This window comes from Elgaria multicarinata, chromosome 7 (assembly GCF_023053635.1).
Source record: "Elgaria multicarinata webbii isolate HBS135686 ecotype San Diego chromosome 7, rElgMul1.1.pri, whole genome shotgun sequence".
NCBI classification, from domain to species: domain Eukaryota; kingdom Metazoa; phylum Chordata; class Lepidosauria; order Squamata; family Anguidae; genus Elgaria; species Elgaria multicarinata.
Genome location: NC_086177.1, coordinates 87,142,543 through 87,168,187, shown reverse-complemented (window position 1 = coordinate 87,168,187; position 25,645 = coordinate 87,142,543). Strand labels below are relative to the sequence as shown.

General features: G+C 37.9%; 1 protein-coding gene across 1 annotated transcript in view; it reads right to left on the bottom strand.

Annotated features, from left to right (window-relative positions):
* Positions 1–25,645, bottom strand: part of VPS13B (vacuolar protein sorting 13 homolog B) — a 434,090-nt gene that overhangs the window by 288,105 nt on the left and 120,340 nt on the right. Inside the window, exon 19 of the mRNA XM_063130990.1 lies at positions 22,617–22,790. Within this exon, the coding sequence (XP_062987060.1) occupies positions 22,617–22,790 (174 nt within the window). The remainder of the gene's footprint in view (positions 1–22,616; positions 22,791–25,645) is intronic.

Genomic DNA, 25,645 nt, shown 5'->3' with positions numbered 1-25,645 from the left:
CAACAATGGAACCAGTTACTTAGGGAGGTTGTGGGCTCTCCCACACTAGAGGCATTCAAGAGGCAGATGGACAACCATCTGTCACGTATACTTTTGGGTTGATTCCTGCATTGAGCGGGGGGTTGGACTCGATGGCCTTGTAGGCCCCTTCCAACTCTATTATTCTATGACTCTATGGCAAGAGAGAAAAAGTGGGGTGGCAACAGAAAGAAGCCACTGCGAAATGGCTAAGTGAGTGAAGGAAAAATATATATCAATAGGTGCTCCTATTTAAGATAATGCAGCTTGATATCCAGTCCCCTAAGTCTGTGTCCCGGGTTTCAATGTATTCAATATGCCAAATGTTATGATTTCATTTTCCTGCAAGGAGTGGAGAAATGCATACTATTATTTCCCTACTTCTTCACAATCCTACTTAATTCTCACCCCAGCTTTTATATAGTCTTAAACAATGCAAAACAGCAACTATTCATTAGGGAAATCCCCTAGACAGTGGCAACAATTGGACCTGAAATGGTCTCACAGTCATGTGTGTTGAGAGGACACAAAAACACACACCCAAAAAATGTACTCTTGGATGTGATGAAGCTGTATTAATATAAATATAATAGCACTTCTAGAGATAAAAGAACCAACTGATCAAATTCAGTTGGGCAGGCGGGAATCCCAGGCCCTCCATTTTCAAAGGAAGGTAAATATCCAGGAATCATTCCCAGAAAATGTTGAAAAAGCTGGTCCAAAACATTTGGCTTACACACAGGACAAAGATGGGAAAGATTTGCTGGCTTCAAGTTACAGATGAGTACTGTAACTAAATCACAATCTCACTTGGCCAAGACTGATGTGGATTTCCGGTACAGAAAAAGAAAAGGCTTATCTGTGTCAGGTTGTTAGCTCAAAGCACAGACACTGCCCTATCCAGGGCTGAAGAAGGTCAAAGCTAGGGAGCATATCTGGTGATTAAGCTGATAGCTATCACTCCAGCTGACTACCAGAAGGAACTGTAGGGTTCATTACAGATGGAAGTGGCTTAAAGACTGAAAAGGGATCAGTTTTCTTCATAATTTGGAACTAATAGGGAGTTTCCTCTATAGCAGATGGATTTTCTCTGCCTACTAGAGTAGGACCTTAGCAGTTGCAGCTAAATACCTGGCATAGTCATATTCTCTTAACTGCAGTTCAGATCCAGCAATGACCTAGATAAAAATAATCAATATGACTAATTTGAATGTTCACAGCCTCTGGTTCTCTGCATTTAGAAGCCACCTTTGCCAGTTTTGATTATAATCCTGCTCACAGTTACACATGCTACATTAAAATCAATTTAGAGAATACATATCTATAATTGGGTTCACAGGCCTTTTGTTGTAAGTGCCTTTCCTCTTACTTATGCTCAACGATAGTAATCTGGAATCATTGATTGATTGGTTTTGGGTTTGTTGTTGTTTTAATATGAAAGGATGTTTCAAAAATGTGTGTCAACTTTAGATGGCCATTTAGATGTGGGGGGGGGGGACTTAAGAAGGAAGTCTACTCTACACACATAGGCTCCCTATCAGGATTCTAAATCATGCAGGACGCCTATGCACCCAGAGCACGCTTCCTTTTTCAGGCCCCACCCTTTATGTGTGGACAACAAAAGGAAGAAGGGACATGCAAGCAGGGGTGGGGGCCAGCAAGTGTGACCCTGTTTCTCCCACACACCTGAATAGGACTCATATTGCATAGCACCTGAATAGGACCCATATTGCATGAAAATCTGACAATAATTACAGGAGAAATTACTGAAAGATCTAATAGAATTAACCCTACAGGATTGATTTCCAAGCATGGATTATAAGTCAATGCCATGAATGATGTTTTAGTGTAATACCTGGGCTACAACACAAATTCAAAACACAAAGAAACAAACTTCATTTAGATGCATGCAAGGATACCTATGATCAAAGAGTATTTCTAAGACACACTGCAGAGGTGTGTGTCTTGGTCTATTGAAGTTCCCAGGTATCCAGAGTCAATGATGATAAGAAGAAACTTAGACATAGATGACCTTTTAAAAAGCTGTTCAAAAGCTTTTCCTTGGTATGCAGCCTCAGGAGACTCACTCCAACAATGCAATTGATTCCCTCCATGATACTGGTCTTCTGATTTTCTCCACCAGTTTCCCTGGGAGGTTGGCTCTATCCCATGGCAACCTTGATTTCCCTTATATGGAGATTGCTAGCATCTTGTTGGCATGCTTTACACCTATGTGGGCACCACCACCATGTGACTCCCAGCCTGGTCACATTGTCCTCTGGCTAAGATGGACGTTAAGGTGCTGGTAAGTTCCAGGTGGCATGCATTCCTGAGCCAAAGTCTTTTCTGTTAATTTCCCCAAAAGATAATTCTGGAGCTAGGGCAGTATTTGGCTGGGGAAATCACTATCAGAATTAACCAGACCCACAGATTTTTCATAGTTGGAGTTCAGATCCTGTAAAGAGGTTTATTAAAATGTTAGAGCAGTCAGAAGAGTTATATCATACAGTTAGAAAAGTTAAATGGGACCTTTACTGTGTCCAATTTGCAGTGTAATACTAAGCATTTTTACTCAGGTTCCACTGAGTAAAGCCCTATTCAAATGTCCTGCTCACATATAAGCTCTACATGTGAGAACGGGAACAAGCACACTCGGTTTCCACACGCCCCTCTCCATTCTTGTCATCCTCTACATGTTTCCATTCCACAGATAACACCTACAAGGAGAAGAGCAGCAGTAATTTGAACCACTCTTGCCGCACAACTCTGTAGACTCCCACAATAGCCCACAGTGATTACCAGATGACACAATAACCCATGATGGGTTAAATAACCCCTACTACTGACGAGGGTTATTACAGTGAGTTATTTTGGCCAAATAAGCCATCATGGATTTTAAAAATGCCTGACAGATGACATAATAACCCACGATGGTTTAAATAAACCATCACAGATTATTTAAACCATCGTGGGTTATCATGTCATCCAAACCCAGTCTGTGTCAATTATCTATAGGTAAAGGGTCTTGAACATTTTATGCCAAGGGAAACACTCACCAGTGCAAGCACCTACCTATTCTATTTCAAGGAATTTGATACTAGGTTATTTTGCAAGATGCAGTGATCCTTTGGTTTTTGAATGAAATAGGAACATTTTTAAGTTCCGAAAAAGAAATTCTTAGACTTAATACAGAATGCCTTAACCTTGGGGGCAGTGATTTTTTTTTTCAACTTTACAGAACTACAGTGATTTTTTTCAACTTTACTGAACTTTTGATATAATCAAAAAGAGAAGTAAGGGAAATAATTAAAAAAAACACGGAACACTGAAGTTCTCCAATGTAAAAAAATACACTGTTTTCTTAAAGCAAAAAAAGCTTATGTATTCTATTACCAATGCAATCTACAAATGTTCAGTGAAAATATCCAATTTTCTTAGTTCACAGTATTAACTGGGACACAGTTAAAGCTACTTTTCTCTTTAATTCTACTTTCAGCAGTTGCTGAAAGTAAAGTCTACAGCTTGACTTAATGATTTGCTGATGTTCACAGCACTGCTTTGTTTTAGAGTCTGGACCATAGCAAAAGAATATGACCCACATCCTACTGCTTTTATCTATTAATAAAGCTACTGTGTACTTGTGTCCCCTCCCCCTTTATGGTTGTTTGTCTCTTCCATTCCACCCACCCTAGATTCATTACTTCACCCCATTAACAACCCGTGCAAAGAGTCCTCTGCTAGTTTTATGAGGCAAAACCACAAAATGTCAGGTTAAGAAAACCCTTCCCCAAACCTTTCTCATAAAATACTGTCTCATAATACATTGCCTGTCAAGAATCTATTTACACAGATCCTCAATGAACTAGCAACTTGAAATCATGGGTAATTAATTGCCAATGTACATAAATGTACTACTACAAAAATATAGTAAAAAAATGAAAGGAAAATTGTTTGGTAATTTTAGAATAATACTATAGCAAACCTGTTTCATTTTAATGAAAGGCAATAAAAGACACCTTCAAAAGAACCACATGGTTGTGTTGAATAATTACCTTATTCAGACAGAGAGAGAGAGATTATTTAATGTTGATTATTAAATTAAGGAAAAAAACTCTCCCAAAAACGTTTTCTTTTCTATTTAAAGGCAGCTTTCTCACACAAAAGGGAGAAGATAATAAGTTCATGTGAGATACGTTATCTTTAGATCAGTTAATTTATTATACCTAGCTATTCTGGCCTCAAAGGACATTCAGGGCGGCTCACTAAACAAAAACAAAATACAGGTCAGCCACTACAGTAAGGAAGAAAGAAGCTCTCTTTACATCCCTGAACAAGACATTTGTTGAAATGCATTAGGCTGTGTATTTGAACCAATAAATTCAACAGGGTCCAGTTTGAGCTTTACTTTCCATTGCTTTTCTGCCCGTTTTGGGTGCTGTTCTCCCTTTTTTGTATAACTGGTTAAGCATGAGAGTGGATCATGGGATAATACACTCCCATCTACACAGTCTCCGCTCTGGAAAATTGCAAGCCTTAATAATGGTTAAGCATTATACCAGGAGGAATGTTAACCACGATAAAGCTAACTATGCATTCCACTTAAATCAGCAATTAAAAACAGTTCCAAATTTGATTTCAAATCCTGGTTTGGTGATTAAGTGGGACCCCTGGTATAAGCAACATTATTAATGAAGACAACACAACATTTAACTATGTTTAAGACCAGAGATGAGAAAGTAGAAAATGAGAGTACACAATTTGCCAGTCCACTCCCAACTGCTTGGACATGGTTAGGCAATTGTCAGTGTAACATTTGCACACAGAGACCTGGTTCTCTTGTAAGCAGCAATTCCTGTATTGTTTAGCCCAGGATTTGTGGAGACCATGGGAAATCGTTGGGAGGACTCTGGGTTGTTTAATCCATAAACAACCCAGAATTCTGGAATTACACATCACGTTTAGGTTGCTAATTAAAAGTGGAAATGATGAGTGCACAATTCACCACTGTGATGTGTAAACCAGGTCACACACACTACAAAAACATCACTGAAAGAAAAACTATTGTTAGGTTATAGATTCACTTTTTAAAATGCATACTGTGAAGGAGGAGGAGGAGGAGAAGGAGAAATAATCTAGTTCTCCTAAAACACATTTGGAGTCTGATAATTTTCTCTTTTTCTTATACAGCCAATGATTCTTTCCACTTTTAGTTTTTATATATAAGGAATCAATGAAAAAGACCTTGTTATGAAAAGACAAAAACCTAACCAAGACAGCCATTATTTTCAGGAGCGAAGACTGTAATCACCTCTTGAATCTTTTCACACAAACGATCACTGATCATATGATGCAATGAGAGCTTTCTTAACATTTTAATGCAATTCCCCTCAATATAAAACTGACTAGAATTTGATGAGCTTAACAGCAGCCCCAAAGGAAGACGGTGGCTTCAAAAAATAGCAAAATAAATAAAAAAATCTGGGGACAGTGTCATAAGAATACATTAAAAAGTGATAAGAGACCAGTATAAATGCCCTATACTGTCAAAGAAGAACAAAGTACTAAACCATGAACCTGAAGAGCCATAAAAATGCTACTTGAATCTAACCTAATAAAAAACCCTCCAACACAGGTCTAGTTCAGACATTTACAAGACAACTACTGCTTTGTATGATGGCACAATGCTAATGGCACCTGTCCCCTGCAGCCCACAACTGAAATTTTGATGTGAATCAGAATTTCACATTTTGATTCACAAATCAAAGAATGATGTGAATACACCATGCAGATGCCTTGAGGTTTCATTGCCCAATTTGCACAATCCTTCCCCTAACAAAAGAAATTGCTAATTGAGTGGCTGTGCATATGGGTTTCCACAGAGAGCACCCACGTCATGTGTTACTTTCGTAGTTGTGATGGGAGGGCTCCCAAGCTGCTCCTTCACCACATGAAGACTGCCTGGTAAATGTCTCAACTAGGAACTTAAAACTTGCTGATGAAATTTATGTCACAATGAAGTCATGTTAGCCTCCGTGCTGGGAAAGCACACTTTGTATTTTTGCTGCTATGAAAGCTTGTACAATTTGCCAACATAAATTGCAAGTTCAGCAGTATGAACAAGTTATACATTATTAAGCATAAGCAACCAGGATGCTACGTATCATGCAATTTAAGGCAATTAGTCAAGTGCTGTCAGCAAGAGATTCACTTGAATGAGTCCCAAGTTTCTCAGAAGATCAAAGATAGCCAGTGCTGCATTCAATCCTAACCAGATCCAGATTCACACTTTCGATTAGGTATTTACACTGATCTCGTGACTACTGCTTTTCCAGATCCATAAGACTAAGTGTGCTTTTGTTTTTTTACTAATATTTGTTTAATTAAGGTAATTAATTACAGCTTAACTGAAGTATTTTAAACTAAAGACCTCACACAGCTTTCAAAGCTGAGTCTGTAAGTTAATCCTCTTTTTTAAAAAAAAAAAAAACTGGCACTGAGGATGAAGTCAATAAATTGTCAATTAATAACATGCTTACTTTGATGGCTCTTCAGTAATTTACTTTCATACCACTTCATAAATTTCTTAGCACAACTTCTGGAATTTTGAGTACAGTACCTCTGCCATGGGAAAATTTGGTTTAAATCTGCTCTACTGCCAATAAACCAATAAGACTAACTGGCTGATAATCCTCCCACACTGCACTGTTTAGGTATATGCAGTCAACCAGTGAAAGTTTAATTTGTTCCGCTAATGGCACAGAAAACTACTAAGAATTATTCACTGTAAGTCTAACTTCTGCTCCCTTCTATTGAATGGACAAAAACCTAAATCATTCTCTGCTTGGTAACTCAAGCTGTTTTATCTTTCTTTTGATCCAAAGCATAACAAATATAATGAGCACTACAGATAACTCAGATTGAATTGCATCTACTAGCAAAAACAATTACAATATGCAAAACCCACAGGAAAAAAAACTAGTATCTGTTCAGAATCATGCATCCTTTGTACATTTTTCCTGCTATCATATCTTTAAATGTTGACCTCGAGCCAAATAAAACATTAAGTATGCCATATGTATCAAATCTAGGTACATTCAAATAAATTTAGATGGCAGAAGGAACAACAGTAAATTAAAGATACCTTTTAAATGAACATTTCTTACTTTATGTTCTGGTTCAATCACTGACATTTTTAATATATCCAATTCAAATCATCTTACGCTTTATTATTTTCAGATTATTTTCTGTTAGTTGCATTTGGCCTACGTCCTTTACCATCAAAGGTGACATTAGGAAGAGATATAAATGGTACTTATTAACAATTAGCCATGTATTTCTTTCATAAGAGAATGTTGCATATGCAGGTGCTAAGATTTTTGATAAAGTAATAAAGACTGAAATCCTATACTATGTTGTCCACCATGTGAACTGGGAACTGGCTCTGCTTTTTGTGTCAAGACAGCAGCCATAATCAGCAAACCCAACAGAATAGGATCTCTTTCAAAATAAGGGTCACCCATTGCCCGTACGTTGGTTTCCTAGCGGCACGGAAATACTTCTTTCCATCTAACATTGTATTTTGTATTATATTGTATTTTGTATTCGTGTTTTTAGATTGTTGGTTGTTTTCATGCTCTTAATGATTTTAATTTTTGTGAACTGCCCAGAGAGCTTCGGCTATTGGGCGGTATAAAAATATAATAAATAAATAAATAAATACGCTAACTGCGGTAGAACAGTTTGGGGAAGCAAGTAGAGCAGAGCCCTGCAAGCTGTCCCAACTTACTTTTTATACTGGAGATGCATCACTTTAGTCCTAGATATGATCAGTGTTACTAATTTCCTGGCCACTGTGGTAGAAAATTTTATAGGGCCAACTTGTATATGTGCTACTTGAACAAATAGCTAGAAGAATTTAGAGAAAATGGGGCTCAGCTGCTAGCAATAAATTACTTTCCCCTTCTGCTTTCTCTAGAATTTTAAGGCCAAATTTAATTCAATGCCTGAATACTTTTATACAACATTTTTCTAAATGTGTAAAAGTGCTTACAAGCCTTCGTATGTATGGGAATGTAATGAAGAGGAGCTTGCTCTATTCTGGGAAGGTTGTTATAACTCATGACTTGCCAGAGATTCCTCTTACTCAGTGACAGCCAAAAATGAGGGGGGGGGGGGGAGCTTGGCATCCAGAATAGAGGCATGGTTGCCATGCACAAATAGGATATAACTACTCCGGAGGGCAGTAGAAACAAAACATATACAACATCACAGCACTCCTGAATAATGACATACAACATGATGAGAACAGTACATAGAATAGTGGAGGGCCCTCCAGAGCAGGTGGGGAGCCCTCCACTTCTCTGAATTTTGCGATGCAAACCTTGGCTCAAAAATGTATCCAAATGCACTTAAAATGCTTAATTCAGAACAAAATGCTTCAGAAGTACATAATTTAAACAAAATAGGTTTATAAATGGGTGTTTTGTGAGGAAAATGTTAAAATATATATAAATATAAAAATATCAACTTTTTTTAAAAAAAATCACACATTAATGCAGAAACAGGACAGAATACATTTTTGAATGAACACAAGTGAAATTAACAAAGAGCAGAAAGCGATTGATATATTCATCCTCACCACATGCTACTGTAAATAAGCCCAGGTAACTGCAATTATTGAAGGACTGTATATACAATAATTGTATACACTTCTACACAGAACCTTCAAGGAGCAACTGCTGGAACTGCCACAGCAGCAGCATCTAAGGCTTAAACATTTTTCATCACCCCCAGAGCCTTCATCATTCACCACTGCTATAAATAATGTTTATTACGTACTACGTACCTTTGTGAAGAATTTTCTTGTTTTCTTGTTCCCTTGTTCCCTCACTTATTCCTATTTACTTTTGTATCAGTTCTATTAGACTGTAAGCCAATGGGCAGGAAATGTATTCTTTTAATCTTTGCAAAGCAACTAGAAAACTTTAGTTACAATAAGAAATAAAATAACTTTCCCCACGTATCCTTGCCTACATTTTCCTCCTCATCTACTTTGATTCCCTGTGTTGAATTATCGTAAGCTTCTTGGAACAGGGATGTGTCCTTTTGCACTTAATAAAGTGCCATATACATTGATAGAACAGAAACAACAAAGATCCCCTCAAAGAGTTCTATAGGCACTTCTCAGATGCTACTAAGAAGCTGCCTTACATCTCTGCTGGAGTCAAAGTGCTGATGCACAAGTAGAAGCTTGCTCACATTTGTTTGGAGAGGAGTAGGACTGAACCTGACCTCGGGGGTATACACAAGAATTTCAATGAGACCAATAGCAGTCCTAGCCCAGCAGTCCAGGTTTTGAACTGGGACTTCATACATGCTATGAATATACACACACACTTTGAGACACTCCTTAAAGGCTTTAATGAAGAACACATACAAATAACTGCAGTTTTGAAAATACATATAATCATCTAAAGCTCCTTGGAAGGGACACTGTTCCTTATGTCTTTCTGCATCCAATATGTGCACTATAATATCCATAAAACCTTAAAACCTTTTTAAACAGCTGAAATTCCTTAACCCATGACAAGCTGTGGTGCCATCAGACGCCAGTTTGCATATCGAAACCCACTGTCATTGCGTGGGCTACGTGAGGTTTGTTGCATATTCAAAATGTCAGCTGGCCACATGCCACACACATTGCAGCGTCACCATGGGTTAAATAACCCACGGCAAGCTGTCATGTCATGCGAATAGGCCCAGAGTCTTCTCTGGTGCTCTCCGTCAGTTAGAAAAGGGCAGGAATAATGCATAATGCAGATCAGTAATGAAATCAATAACCCACTTCCATTATGCTACATCACAACACACCAGAAATTTTCAAAATTGCTATAGAGTAGCTAATCATATATATATATTTCATTTACAGAGTAAGGACATGGACAGACTTGGAAGAGCATGAGTAAGCTCAGTCAAATTCTATGACACCGTGTCTCTGGAGATGCAAAATGAGGGAGAAAACTTGCTTCTGAAGCAAAGACCAAGCAGTCAGCCAACTACTACTGGAATTAACTTCTTAGAATTATCTTTTCTTCTTCTGGTTTCCCATTTTAGTATCAATTTTCTTAGATGAATCTCTGGCATAGAGATGGCATTTTGCATCACACCAATGTACATATTTTCCATGAATTTTATTATTGTTAAAGTATGTGTCATATAGTACATCAAAAGCATTGAAATTTTTCATTGTTTTACTTATAGCCAACTTTCTAAATGCCAAAACTTTGTGCAGCTCTGGCTATCATCCTAGTTGCACATGTCAAAAATGACAACTGACCTGTCAAACCCAACTATAATTGAGTTCAAGTTACTGAAGGAGTCAGTTATGTTTTTTAGACAGTCACAAAGAAGAGACAAAGGAGAAGAATAATTACATAATGTGGCCAATTGAACCTTGAAGCTATAAACCAACCAAATTCACAAATTCGGAATGTGACTAAGGAATAATGAAGTTGGTCAGTAATTAAACTGATCACATCTCCCTGAAGACAAAAACTGCAGACAGCAGCTAGTAGCTGACTTCTCACTGGAACATTTTCCAGCTGTTTAAAGCAAAGACTTCAGAATGCATGCATGCATCTTATTTTCCCAGGATTTGAAAGTCCACATGCAGGCTGCTGCTCAGCTATTATAAATGAGTAATTCAAGTAGGGCACAACTGCATCTTGTATTAACTTGATAAAGATGTTTCACCCTAGATGCATCAACATTTGTGTTAAGCCATCACTTTCGGTGTGTGCATTTGCCTCATCCCATATTTTTCTAATAATGGGAAAAACCAAGGGGAAAATATTTATTGACACTTCATCCTCATGGATTTCAAATTATTTCATATATTAAGATACATTACCAAAAAGACCAGAATAGACATAACAGTTTTGAAAAGATTAAACATATAAAACATCAAATATTAATATAGCGTTTGCCAAGTGTGAGCTAAATTATTTGCTGCTCAAGAACAAAAATTCTACATTTCAGATCTACAAACAATATATGACAGCAACCTACAAAAACCTAAATATTACTAGGATGAATGTATTAACTTTGTGCTAGATTTATAATATTAACTATTTAAGTCGATTGCAAGAATTAACAAACAGCAAGAACTTCTTCACTAAAGGTGCTCATTGATTTTCAATGACCACAGAACCAGAGAGACAGACAGCTTCATCCCCCACTCTTGCCCAACTAAAAGCAAATGTTTGGGGTTAGAGGGATATAAAATTTTCATACTCTCAGCAGTTAGCTTGAGCACTTCCTTGTTCTCTCAACGGAAATAATCAGGTATCTATTATACAATCCCAGCTGGAAACCAAATTATAGCACACACAATTCATACACAGCTGCTTGAATACCAGTATATGTGCAAACATGTACTAAACCAGCAGTAGTGCCCTAATTTACCGGCAATTATTAACAAGCAGAAAGAGGCCAAGGAATTTGATTGCAGGCTTATCCCTAACTCCCTCTCAAATGTTTCTCTCTCATGTAGTTTTACTTTCCCTCACAGTAAAGGTTCAAAGCCAGAGGAATCCAAGGACTGGACAGCTACACCAAAAGATAGCTGTGCCAATGGCTGCATTTGGACCCAACAATAGACTATGGGCACTCCCCCTGCTGGAGGTGTGGACACTACCACACCTCCAGCATGGCCACAAGGAAGAGATTGGAAACGTTCACTTCCGTTGTTGACTAACAGCAGTTTGTAATTTCATCAAACCCAGACTTAACTATGGTTTACTAAAACAAGCCAACTTCAAACTTTGGTTTATGAAGCTGACATGTTTCAATAAGCTGTAGTTAAGACTAACCATAGTTCAGGGCTGAGCTATATGCTATACTGTGGTTAACCAAAAATGGAAGCAAATGCTGGGATCTGTTCCACAGAAGGCATGGGATTTAATACTCTATATGAAGCTGTGGAGGGCAGTCATTAGGAGATTTGGGGCAAGGTGTCACCAGTATGCTGATGATACCAAGCTCTGTTTCTCTGTGACATCTGAATTGGGAGAGGTTATGCACATTCTGAACGGATGCCTGGCTGCAGTTATGCTTGGATAAGGGCTAATAAACCTAAGCTGAATCCTGATAAGACAGATACTCTATGGGTTGGCAGTTCCCAGGTCTGGGAATTGGGCTGTTTGCCAGTTCTGGATAGAGTTGCACTCCCTGTGAAAGAGGGTCTGTAGTTTGGGGGTGCTCCTAGATCCATCTTTGTTATCACAGGCCCAGATGCTCTTCGATTGGTGTGCCAACTACATCTGTTCTTGGATAGAGACAGCCTAGCCACAGTGATCCATGCACTGGTAACATCATGATTAGACTACTGTAATGCACTCTATATGGGCTGCCCTTGTGTGGGGTTCAGAAGCTGCAGGTAGTGAAGAACACAGCAGCTGGGTACTTCACTGCAATATCCAGCTACATACACATAAGTTTTGGGATAGGGTGGAATATAAGTTTTTATAATAAAATATATAATGGGAGTATTTGTAATTCTATTTAATACAAAAATTTAGGGCTGATGATGCATTATGACATAGTGCTATTTATTTGTAAAAGCAATACACCAGAAAATCCTGGTCACAATGCTTTGTCAATTGCATTAGGTACAATTAAATCCCATTGGTTTAAACAATATTTACACAGGTATAATTGAGCACAGATTGCGGACTAAGTGTTCAACAAATACATACATCACGGTTTTGTCAAATGCAACCATTTTGTTACAAATGTATCAGCATTTACTTTCATGTTTTCCTCCTTACTAATGGTCAGATACCATCATCATATGAAGCACTAAATCATAGGGATTAAATGCAGTTAGAGGCATTGGAGCCAGTTTAAACATTAACAGAAAGCAAACAGCTACAGTCTCTTCTACCCATCTTTGGTATGAAAACAGATGGAAGTTAAATGATCTCTTGATTATTATTATTCAAAATAAGTAGGAGCTACTCCAATAGTCTCACCAACATATATTTAACCTCAATTAAAAGCATATTCAAATATATGCTTCGGGAAATGCAGACTGAATAATGGTTGACAGACATAGACGCAGTATCTGCAATACTGGCAGCTTGTTTCATAAAGTGTTTTGCTAACAGCTGTTTCAACAACTATGTTAAAATATAGAGCAATGCAACAGCCTGATGTTTACGTTTCCACACACCCATTACCTGCATATGCATTAATGATAGCATTTACACTTTAGGGACTAAAGTAGCATTTACGCTGAAATTTTATAAAAAGTTCTATTTCAATTAAGGGAAAATGAAACACAAATTGCCAGTGTTTCAAGGAAGTGTGATGTAGTAGTGATGGGGGACTTCAATTACCCTGATATATGTTGGGAGACAAATTCTACTTAAAAGTGGCCCTTCCAAGAAATTCCTGACATGAGTGGCTGATAACTTTCTCCTACAGAAAGTGGAGGAAGGAACTAGGGGATCAGCTATCCTTGACTTGATACTGACCAATAGGGATGACTTAGTAGATAAAGTGGCAGTTATGGGAAATCTGGGGTAAAGTGACCACGTCATACTTGAATTCTTGATTTTAAAGGAAGCAAAAGCTGAGTGTAGCCATACTCATACTCCAGATTTTAGGAAAGCTGATTTTAATAAACTTAGAACTAGGATAAGGTCCCATGGCAAGTGGCGCTAATGAGAAAAGGACTCCAAGATGGGTGGGAGGTTTTAAAAATGGAATTTTTAAAGGCACAATTACAAACAATTCCAACAACGAAAAAAGACAGAAGACAACAGAAGAAACCAATGTGTCTCTACAAAAAGCTTACAGATGACCTGAAAACAAAAAAAGGACACATATAGGAAGTGGAAGGAAGGCTAGGCTACAAAAGAATAGTACAGACAGGGTAGCAGGGAAGTGCAGTAATGGCATCAGGAAGGCTAAAGCTGAGAATGAGATAAGGCTAATGAGGAAGGCTAAAAGCAACAAAAAAGCTTTCTTTAGATATGTGCATAGCAAAAGACAGAGGAAAGAAATGGTGGTTCAACTGCTTAATGAGGATGGCAAATTGATAACATACAACAAAGAAAAGGCCAAAATGCTAAATTCCTACTTTGGCTCAGTCTTCTCCCAAAAGCGGGTCTATGACCTCCCTGGCAAATGTGAAGTACAAGCTGAAGGGGAAGGATTGCAGTTCAAGATTGATAAATAAATGGTCAAGGAACACCTAATTTCTTTCAACGAGTTCAAATCTCCAGGGCCCAATGAACTGCATCCTAGAGTACTGAAGGAGCTAGGGGAAGAACTCTCAGAACCTTTGTCTATTATCTCAGAAACACTGTCTATTACCTTTGCAAAATCATGGAAGACGGGCGAAGTGCAGGATGGTTGGAGGAGGGCTAATGTCCCTATCTTCAAAAAGGGCAAAAAAGAGACACCTGAGAACTATAGATCAGTTAGTCTGACATCAATCCCTGGGAAAATTTTGGAGCAGAGTATAAAGAAGTCAGTCTGTAAGTACCTTGAAAACAATGCAGTGATTACAAGAAGCCTGAATGGATTTGGCAAAAACAAATCCTGTTAGACTAATCTGATCTCATTTTTTGATAGGGTAACCTCCCTTGTGGACTGTGGGAATGTTGTGGACATAATATATCTTATTTATTTATTTATTACATTTTTATACCGCCCAATAGCCGAAGCTCTCTGGGCGGTTCACAAAAATTAAAACCACAATAAAACACAATAAAACACAATAAAACATATCTTGACTTCAGCAAAGCTTTTCACAAAGTACCATGACATTCTAATCAGCAAACTAGTTAAAAGTGGGCTAAATGGAACAACTATTTGGTGGATCCACAGTTGGCTACAGAATCGGACTCAAAGAGTGCTTATCAATGGTACCTTCTCAAACTGGGGGGAGGTAATGAATGGGGTACCACAGGGCTCAGTCCTGGGCCCAGTGCTCTTCAACATTTTTATTAATGACTTGGATGAAGAGGTGCAGGCAACGCTTATCAAATTTGCAGATGACACAGAATTGGATGGGATAGCTAATACCCTGGAAGACAGAAACAAACTTCAAAGCAATCTTGATAGGCTAGAGCGCTGGGCTGAAAACAACAGAATGAAATTTAATAGAAATAAATGCCAAGTTCTACACCTGGCAGAAAGAAACCAGATGCAATTACAAGATGGGGGATACTTGGCTCAGCAATACTTCAAGCGAGAAGGACCTTGCAATTGTTGTAGATCACAAGCTGGATATGAGCCAACAGTGTGACATGGCTGCAAAAAAAGCAAATGCTATTTTGGGATGCATTAATAGAAGTATAGCTTCCAAATCACGCAAGGTACTGGTTCCTCTCTATTCGGCCCTGGTTAGGCCTCATCTTTAGTATTGTGTCCAGTTCTGGGCACCACACTTCAAGAAGGATGCAGACAAGCTGGAGGGGGTTCAGATGCGGGCAACGAGGATGATCAGGGGTCTGGAAACAAAGCCCTATGAGGAGAGTCTGAAAGAACTGGGCTGGCACGTTTAGCCTTGAGAAGAGAAGGCTGAGGGGAGACATGATAGCACTCTTCAAATACTTGAAAGTTTGACACACAGAGGAGGGGCAGTATCTCTTCTCGATCATCCCAGAGTTCAGGACATGGAATAATCGGCTCAAGTTACAGGAAGACATATTCCTGTTAGAGCAGTACGACAATGGAACAAATTAACTAGGGAAGTAGTGGGCTCTCTCACATTAGAGGCTCTCAAGAGGCAGCCGGGCAGCCATCTGTCATGGATACTTTAAGGCAGATTTCTGCATTGAGCAGGGGGTTGGACTCGGCCTTATAGGCATCTTCCAACTTTACTATTCTATAATACAAATGTTTTACTAAAACAATGACCTAATACAGTCACTGTATCCCCCCTCATGTATCCAACGTTGCTCCAATAGAGGAATTCTGCTTTTATGCAGATGTCTTTAAAAATCCACATTCATTATAAGTATTAACTATGGTATTTGTTTTCAAACTGATTTAATTTATTCTAACAAATTCTTAAGAACACAACTGAGATAATTTCAATGTTCCCACCCATGCTTCTTGGCTTCTAGGCTTTTGGTTTGCCTTTCAGCAGCTTGATTAATAAGCAATTGTATTTTGTTGCCCAATTCCATAGCGATGGATACATTCAATATTTATCTAGTCCATTTTTTTTTAAAAAAAATCATATACTTAATGGAAAATGCACTTCAGTCGTACATATTCATATTCTACTTAGAAAAAAATACATGCACAATTTGCTAGAACTGAGTTTGGTGGATGACATCTAGAAGGTTGATTGAACTCTGGAGTTCTTTAGCTTTTCATGGCAAATTATTTATGATCTTTATACTTAAGGAGGTATGTTGTGTATGCTTGTATATACCCATATTTTAAATTTAAGCACCAGAACACTGAAACCAAAAGGCTTTTCAGTTCTGGGATATATTTACATTGCATTACTAATAGGGGTATTGTTCTAAGGAAGCTTGAGAATCGTAGTTTTGGGGACTTAATAAAAATTTTGCCAGCTCACACACACCATGTTAACAGTGCAACAAGAGTCAATTGAGTGAAGATATGTTAAAAAATATTTAATATGATTTGTGTTTTATGTGGGGGTGGGGAGGGAGGACATAGAAATATAGTCAGCCAGTATTCTAGCTCTGTGTTATATAAATGGGTAATACTGGACACTTCTCAGAAATGATCCTGTAATCTTTTCATCATGTTGTTTCAGCATATTTTATCTCCCCCATTTGCATTTTCACAAGTAATGGGCATACATTAAAAAGTTAGGTAATACGGCAATGTTTTCTAGTGCCATTCTGTCAGAGTGGGACTCTGTAAGCATTACAACTGCTGCACTTTGCTCCTTCCTCTCCTCCCTTGGATAGTGAAAAGATCTATAGTTCTCAGGTGGGGGAGGAAAGAAGTAAAGGAGGTACTGGCACACAAGAGAACGTCGGTCGCTTTAAGTACCTTTTCCCACAGAATAGATCTCAGTCGATCCGCTCGATTTTTGTGCATCTGTTTAGTAAAAGACATGCAGTGGTGGCAAGTCTCAACTTTGTGGCCTTCGCCCAAACAGATTATGCAGAGTGAGTGACCATCAGTTGGGGGAAGTTTCGCCCGGCAACTAACGCACTTCCTAAAGGGAGCCTTTACTGCCATAGGACAGAAGGCCCTAGCGACCTGCGGATCGCCACAAGAAACAAATACTATATCTAATAATTTATTTATTTATATATATATATATATATAGTAATAAGAAGAGAAAAAGAAGATAATACTGAGAGGAAGAACAGTGAGAAAGGTAAGTATAAGAAAAAACTACGAGGAAAAACGCTAAGAGGTCGGTTTTCTAGGTCTAGCCACAATGGCGGACGATGAAGAACTGAGGTATAGGCGGGAACTGCGTGCACATACGCAGTGGCGCTAGGGACGGTTCCCGCCTAAAATGTTATTTTTAGCTATTTGAGGTTCCGGTTCAGGTCTCCGCGCGGGCGCAGAGCCCATATGTGTGATGCATAGAGACCACGAAGAAGAACATCCAGCTGCCATCACTCAAAGCTTCACCTGAGGTGTAGCTGCTGTTACCTGCCTCCTCCCTTTCTGCCCTTGGACTGCAAAAAGACCTTCAGTCCTCAGGAGAAGGAAGTGAAGAACAGGTAACCCGGCAATGGTCCACTCAATTGCCAGCAGTCCAGGGGCTGAAATAAGATGAGAGGTAAAAGAAATAGCCACATTGGTGGTGAGGAGAAGATACACTACTTCAGAGCAACACCAAGTGTTGGAGTGGGTAGAAACAAACTTAATGTAATATAACTTTATTATTTTATGTCAGGTATCTTAGGGGTCCTTCTACATCAAAAAGCAGAATAGAAATCAATAATAATAATAATAATAATAATAATAAGCTTGTCAGGTGAAGGATTCAGAAGAGTCAGTGTGTTGTATCACTAGACAAGGTCCTACTAGGTACTACTACATTTAAGAAGAACAAAAGTATAACTTTATTCCCATAAAGCATAGAAATATATGATGGAGAACTATAGTGGGTGGGAATAACCTCCTTTGCCCATTAAACAACCACTGTTTCCTTATCAAATTCAGACCTTATAATTTACCAACAGTTGTGTCTATGGAAGGAGGTTAGATTAGCACTATAATATGCCTCTACATAGGCTGGAATCGTCACAGACGAGTTGGGTAACAGATGCTACAGAGGAAAGGAACTGCTTCCCGCTTGCGTATAGGTAGCTTTATCACAATGTTTCATAACCCTAAAACTGTCACAGGTTTTTATAAGCTAGCAGATGTAGAAGTGATTTGGGGCTGAACAGGGTTCTCTGAAGTATCCAAAGCCCCTTTACAGAGTACAAAAGAAATCACTTACACTTGTAGAAACAACTTAAAAGGAGATTAGAGTTCCTTACATTAGCTAAATCTTTTGAATAGCTATAATTTAAATCTTATGTCTGTTATTGTTTCTAAATCGGCAAGGTTTTATTTTTAAAAGACTATATTTGGTCTCACCCCCTTTGTTTCTCTTATTTAATCCATATAAATCTAAAATGCTGAATTTGCTATATCACAATTTCCATAGGAACAGAACATTACATCATAAATACAGAACTATGACTTCACCACAGGATCTGGCAAGAAGAGAACCTGCATAGTATCAGGAAAAAACACACCATTTCTTCTCCCCATAAAAGTATCTAACTAGCAACTGTGAGACACAGACCCATTCAGCAATGTACTATGGCAAGACATGTACTGCACATAATAGTCTGAGGACTATTTGTTTGAGTGTAGCTTTCCCTTAAAAATTAAGTATGGTCTTATGAAACTCAAAATGATCTTGGCATCAAGTTCTTTAGAAATTAATACCCCTGGGACAACTGAGATCATCACATGGTGCCTGTCTTCTTCTTTTTTTGTCCAGCGAGATATTTATTCTATGTTTTGAATGAGGCTTTTTTTATCACTGAATTGACCAACTTCAGAATGTACTTTCAAAATAACCTATCAAGAGATATCATTATTGAGCTTTAGGTGGCAGGTTAAGCCCTGGTGATGTCTGTTTTGGCATACATTTTCCACTTTCCATTATTGGTACTGTGCTTTGTCATGTTGTGGGAATTTTGTTATTATTGATTATTGGTTTTAGGCAATGTTTTAGGACCATATTTTAATGTATTGCCATTTTGATCTGTTTGTATACCTCCTTGAAAGACAGAAGAGCAGTTTAATTTTTTTTAGTAATAAATATAGATAACCTCACATTCCTAATGGAGACTGGACTAACAACTATCCAACACTTGACATTATTTCCACCTAGCAAGCTTTTTGTAACCATTTAAACGATTTTCCACCCACTCTTCAAAATTCCAAATCGGCACTTTTAAGCACATTTGATTTCAGAGGGAGAGTGAAACACCTGTTGAACATTCTTTAATTGTATTCAAAGGAACTAAACTTTGGTTTGACCATATCCCTTCCAATAAATATATTACAAAACTGAAATATGTAAATGTACTCAAGACATTAGAGTGATTTTTTTGATAGCAAGCATTCAAAGATAAATAATGGGAATATATCAGATTATGCGAGGATAAAATTATTCTGTGCCACAGTGAAAGTGCCATAACAACTGAGTAATTGACAGTATTGTAATACTTTTGAAATTATTCATATTAAGATTAAAGACTACTTTGTTCATCTATTCCCACAACTGGCTGGTATGGTAAAGAGATCAATCCCCTCCTTTTATAAGTAACATCTTTAACATTTGCTCTCTTTCTGTGCCTGTGATTAAATGTAACATTTTGAAATCCCAAAGTTCTGAGAAAAGCATAAATCCTTGTCTCACAGCTGCTGTTTGACTCTGGAAACACATGCATTTTCTTTTCAAGCCTTGGCCATCAAGAAATCCCAACAGACTTGAGCTGGAGAACACCTGTATCTCTTCATTTAGCTCCAATAATGGAGTATAAACTTCAAAATTACAAAAATAGATGCTATGTTCAGCTGTAGTTACATTTTGCTCCTAATTCCCGTGAACAAAAATGCAAAGAGCATGAAATCATTCAAGCAAGCTCTGTCATCAGGAGGATAAGATTTTTTTTGCACCAGAAATCCAGTGGGAACATGACAGAAAACTGGCAACAATTACAGATAAAGTACATAGTTAAGTCCTCAGGGAGAGAAGAGGAAATGTAACAAGATAGATGGGTATAATTTTTATGCTTTTATGCCCAAACCATAAATGTGAATTGTCTTTAATTACTACAATGCTCTTGTATTTTTAAGAAGTCAATGTAATAAATATTTTGATCATGTGCATTTGTGTAATATATGAAAATAAAGTAAAATGCACAGCTAAACCATGCTTTTTGCAGTCTAGACTCTGTTAGAGTTGATGGCATCTTGAACCTGAATTGTAAATAAGAAAAACGGGCAGATTTTACCCTCTCTTGAATTTTTTTAATTTTTTTTTTAAAGTGAGGCGGCAAACCTGGATTTTATGCCCATCCCTTCCTTTCCAATTAACCCCACTGAACAAAATTAACCTTTACAAAGTATGGAAGTATCAAGTAACCTTGTTGTTGCTTTTATAATTTATGTTTCTGCAGACTGCAGTATGGGACTTGCTCCTTATATTTTTTTGAGAGAAGAAAACACACCACACATGAACTATCCAACTTACCACACCAAAACATTTTAGAAGAGCTATAATTAAGATGCAGAACAGATTAAATATTCCATAAATACTGAAGAAAGAAAAAGTTATCACCTTGAAAAATATGTTCTGCTACGTTGCAAAACTATTAAACAAATTTATAACACTGTCCCTTGAATGAATTCAACCCACAATTTAAATATTTTTCTTTATCCTATTTAAGACCTGCAAGAAAGATCAAACTGACATCTCGTCCGATATTAATGAAAAATAAAATGATTTGTTATTGCACTAGATGGTGTTCATAACAAGCAACTAGAGCTTCCCACTAGATAGACTCCAGTAACTGGGAACAATAATTGCCTTTTGAGTGGAGTACAAATATTGATAAATAAATAAATAAAAATAAGAAAATTCTTCATTAGGACTTCATTGAGTTTATTTTTTTTTAATCTGGTCTCCCAACTGGCTGATTAGTTTTCTGTCTCAATTTTTCTGCAAGTAAAACAGTTTTTGAGTCTTAATTAAATTAAACATTTTATAAACATTTTATATGAGGCTAATTTCTAAATATTAAAGCTCACATTATATCCCAGGTATGTGTACTATATATCACTATCTTAAATGAAGTGATGAGAGTGCACTTTCTCTTCTCATACTTCTTGCCATAATTTGAAGGAGGGTGTCCTTCAAAAGTCAGAAGCCACTCTCCGTGTTTAAAAATGATATTGAATTACAAACAAAATATGTTGAATATGTGAATTAAACCAAAGCTTGACTTCTCCCATCCAACTAAAACTTTTGGGTTTATTCTCTAGGCCCTATCTTTGATGTTGGCCCAATGAAGGGTTCTCCATGATATTCTCTCTTCATAGTATCATGGTGGAAAGTGGCAAGGAGTGGCTCTAAGTTGCTGCACAATAGAGTTTGCAGAACCATAGGAACACTGTAAGCTAAATGTCTAGTTGGAGTTTATTCAGCATTCTAAATGTTCATAAGATCATTTCATTCTTTTAAATTAGCAAACTCTTAATGAAAACAAGTTAAATATAATTTAAAATTTCAGTCAATGTATAACATAGCAGTTATTAACAAATTGTTTCTGGTATAGTCTATCTATATAGAAAGCATTAATTGGAATAAAAACTATTCAGCATATGAATTTAAAAAGTTAAGTGCACAAGGGCAATATATACATGCGGTCAACATAACATCATAAGAACCTAAGATGAGCCATGCTGGATCAGATCAAGTACCTATCTAGTCCAGCATTCTGCTCACACAATAGTCAACCACTTGTTGTACATAGGCATACCAACTCTGGTATTTATTTATTTATTATTATTGCATTTGTATCTTATCTTTTTTCCTCCAAGGAACCCAAGGTGGCGTACATAATCCTCCTTCTCCTCCTCTCCATTTTAGCCTCACAACAACCACCCTGTGAGGTGGCTGGGCGAGAGTGTGTGACTGGCCCAAAGTCACCCAGTAGGTTTCCATGGCTGAGTGGGGACTAGAACCCTGGATCTCCCGACTCCCAGTCCAACACTTTAGCCACTACACTACACTGGCTTAATTTTCTGCTAATGATATAATATCTTAATATCATATTAAGATACCTTATTTTAGCAGAATACGAGATTGGAACAATGGCTCCAACATCAACTTCCTAAATGAGAATGCAGTGCATCTCAATATGTTTCACATGCAATATGTTAAACAAATATATTTTCCGTCAGCTACTCTAGGGTGCCCCAAGAACTCTTCACCATCCTTCTGTATACTATATTAGATACAAAATAACAGAATACATGTTTCCCGCCCCCAAGAATTTAGCACTCACCAGAACTATAGCTGTAGTCCTTATGCTGAGGGATCTGAATAGTGAAGGCTAACAAATCTGGAGCAAGGAGAGACTCTGGCTTTCTACTTTCATTGAGCCATTTGCTGCTGTGCAAGTCTCTGGTATCAGATGGGCCTTGAATTAAAGGGATCAGCTTCTCCTTTCCACCATCACCTAAGTACATCATTAAAACAATATTATGGTTCAATTCACAAAATTAACAGATTAACTACATAATTATCATGCAATTCGTTATACTAAAGAAACAGGATTAATGATGCCTTTTAACCAACACATGGTAGTTACAAATTACTTAATTCTGACAAATTTCTGGAAAATAGGATTTGGGGAGTATCGCTGTTCCAAGTAATAGAAAAGATGGCAGCAGAACTTCACCTGCAAACTTTTTTTAAAAAAATAATAATAAACATAATACACCCTTATTATAGATCAAATTCAGAACTAGTCTTCCATCTGGATGCTATGCTGCTGTGGTAGGTTGGACAGGTTTGGCATTACTGGCATTTCAAGCTGAAAGGCAGGATCTCTGAAAAGATCATAGAGACTATGTTTGCTTGCTTTCAAGAATGAATAATCAAAACTTCTTTTGCATATGGGGTCATTCAGATTCCCAACACATTTCAAATGTCTGCATTTCTCCTTAAGGGATGTTGTATAACGATGATAAACTATCTTGACATAGAAAATGATGCTTTCTCCCAAGTTAGGCTGGGTTTGCATATTTGTCATTTTCAGTATGTTAACTGGCTGCTAACAGGCAAACCAGGAAGGAAACATAAGAAAAGCCCTGCTGGATCAGACCACAGGTCCATCTAGTCCAGCATTCTTTGCATACAGTGGCCAACCAGTTCTCGATCAGGGATCCACAGGCAGGACACAGTGCAACAGCACCCTTCCACACGTATTCCCTAGCAACAAGTGTATATAGGCTTACTGCCTCAGATACTGAAGGTAGCACATAGCCATCAGGACTAATAGCCACTGATAGGCTTCTCCTCCAGGAATTTATCCAACCCCTTCTTAAAACCACCCAAACTATGGCAGTACACCATAGAAAGCAGCTTTTTCCATGACTAAGAGAACAATCCTATGTTCCTGGGACAGTATTCCAGGGGGCTACAAGATATGTTAGTTCCCACCCCACTTCCTTTGAGGCCACAGGCAGAGCTGTTGGGCTCATCTACACCAAGCAGGATATTCCACTATGAAAGTGGTATGAAAGTGGTATATAAAAGGCAGGAGCCACACTACCGTTTTATAGCGGTATTGAAGTGCACTGCAGGATCTATACTACTGCTTTATAGTGGTACTGAAGTGCACTGACAACTGTTGGGGACCATGACCCATCTACACCAAGCAGGATATAACATTATGAAAGTGGTATGAAAGTGGTATATGGTATGTGTCAATGGGCCCCAACAGTTGTCAGTGCACTTCAATACAGCTATAAAGCAGCAGTGTGGCTCCTGCCTTTTATATACCACTTTCATAGTGGAAGATCCTGCTTGGTGTAGATGAGGAGGAGAGGGAAAAAAGGAGAAAAAGTACCAATATCAGGTACGAAAAGAGAGACTGGCTCTGGTGCTGTATAGGATAAAGAGTCTTTTATGGTATTGTCCAAAAATTAAGATTTTTATTAAAAAGGTTCAAAAAAGCTTGACGCTTCGGATGCCAAGATCCTTCATCAGGAGCAAACGTTGATACTCTTTCTGTGGAGCATCTTTTTCGAAAGCTATGTTCTCTATCCAGAAAGCTGCTTAATTTTTGGACAATGCCATAAAAGACTCTTTATCCTATACAGCACCAGAGCCAGTCTCTCTTTTCATACCTGGTGTAGATAAGCCCATGATTTCAAAGTGGAGAGAATTCCTGCCAAGATTTCCCTTCACCCCATCTCCCAAGGCCTCCCGACCTTCCACAACTGAGGTTGCCACTGTGACATCAGAAGAGGGCAGGGAGAGGGGAAAGGGGACATTTATCCACCAGATTCACAAGACTCTCTTCCCCCATGAAGGTAAGCAAATAACACAAAAGAAAAATGGGAGGCGAAAACACCTCCATTCTTCCTCCTGCCCTGCTCTGCTTTCGCCAGCACGGCTTAGGACAGGCAGAAGGATCTGAGATCAGAAACCTACATTTATCAAGCATCAATCCTAAAGGATTGTGTTCTAAATTACTTATAACCAAAGTGAAATTCCCCTTGAAGAAAAACATACATGTGTGGAATGTGTTGGGAATTCTGAACATTTTCAAGCATCAGCCTTGAAAGTCAGCCTTTCAATTTTTTGCTATAAAAATGATTATCAAAATGGTCAAAGGCCAAGGCTAGTTCCATAAAGTCTGCATACAAACATTGTTCTCTCTTTTGATGTATTTTTTACTATGCCAAGTAGTGATCACTTGTAGATTTTACATCCCAGAATCAGGCTTCTTCATCTGCTAACTCAGTATTTTTCAATAACCCTCTTGTTTAAGATATGCTGTGCATATAATTTAGGAAAGACAATGCTCAGGTCAACTAGTGACCCACTATCTCTTGCCATAGGTTTTAAAAAAAGTTGCCAAAATTGGGGACAATATCAAATATGCATCTAACTAAAATGGCCAGCAATTTTTAAATTGGTTTTTTGCTGAATGATATTAGCAAAACAGTGATTTATAAAGTAACCTTATTTGTAAGGGGTTCCTGCTAGATTTGATCACAAATTATTCATAATCTGTGATTAGATTGTAAAGCTGATGATTATAATTTATTGACAGATTTAATGTGTTTTGATGCATCATATGTATGGATTTATCTCAATATTTTTATGTACTGAGTCAATGTTTCCTTTGCAGTTAAAAAAAAATGAAATTGCTACTTCAATCATCTCCTTTAGCACAAATTAGTTTGGCCCTTCCTGTTATCTGTCTGCTGCGTGGTGTGCCTCTCCTTCTGGTTGCAATTATAGTACTGACCTCATTTATAGAGACCTTACAGAGGAATCAGAAGCAGGGCTTTTTCTGTG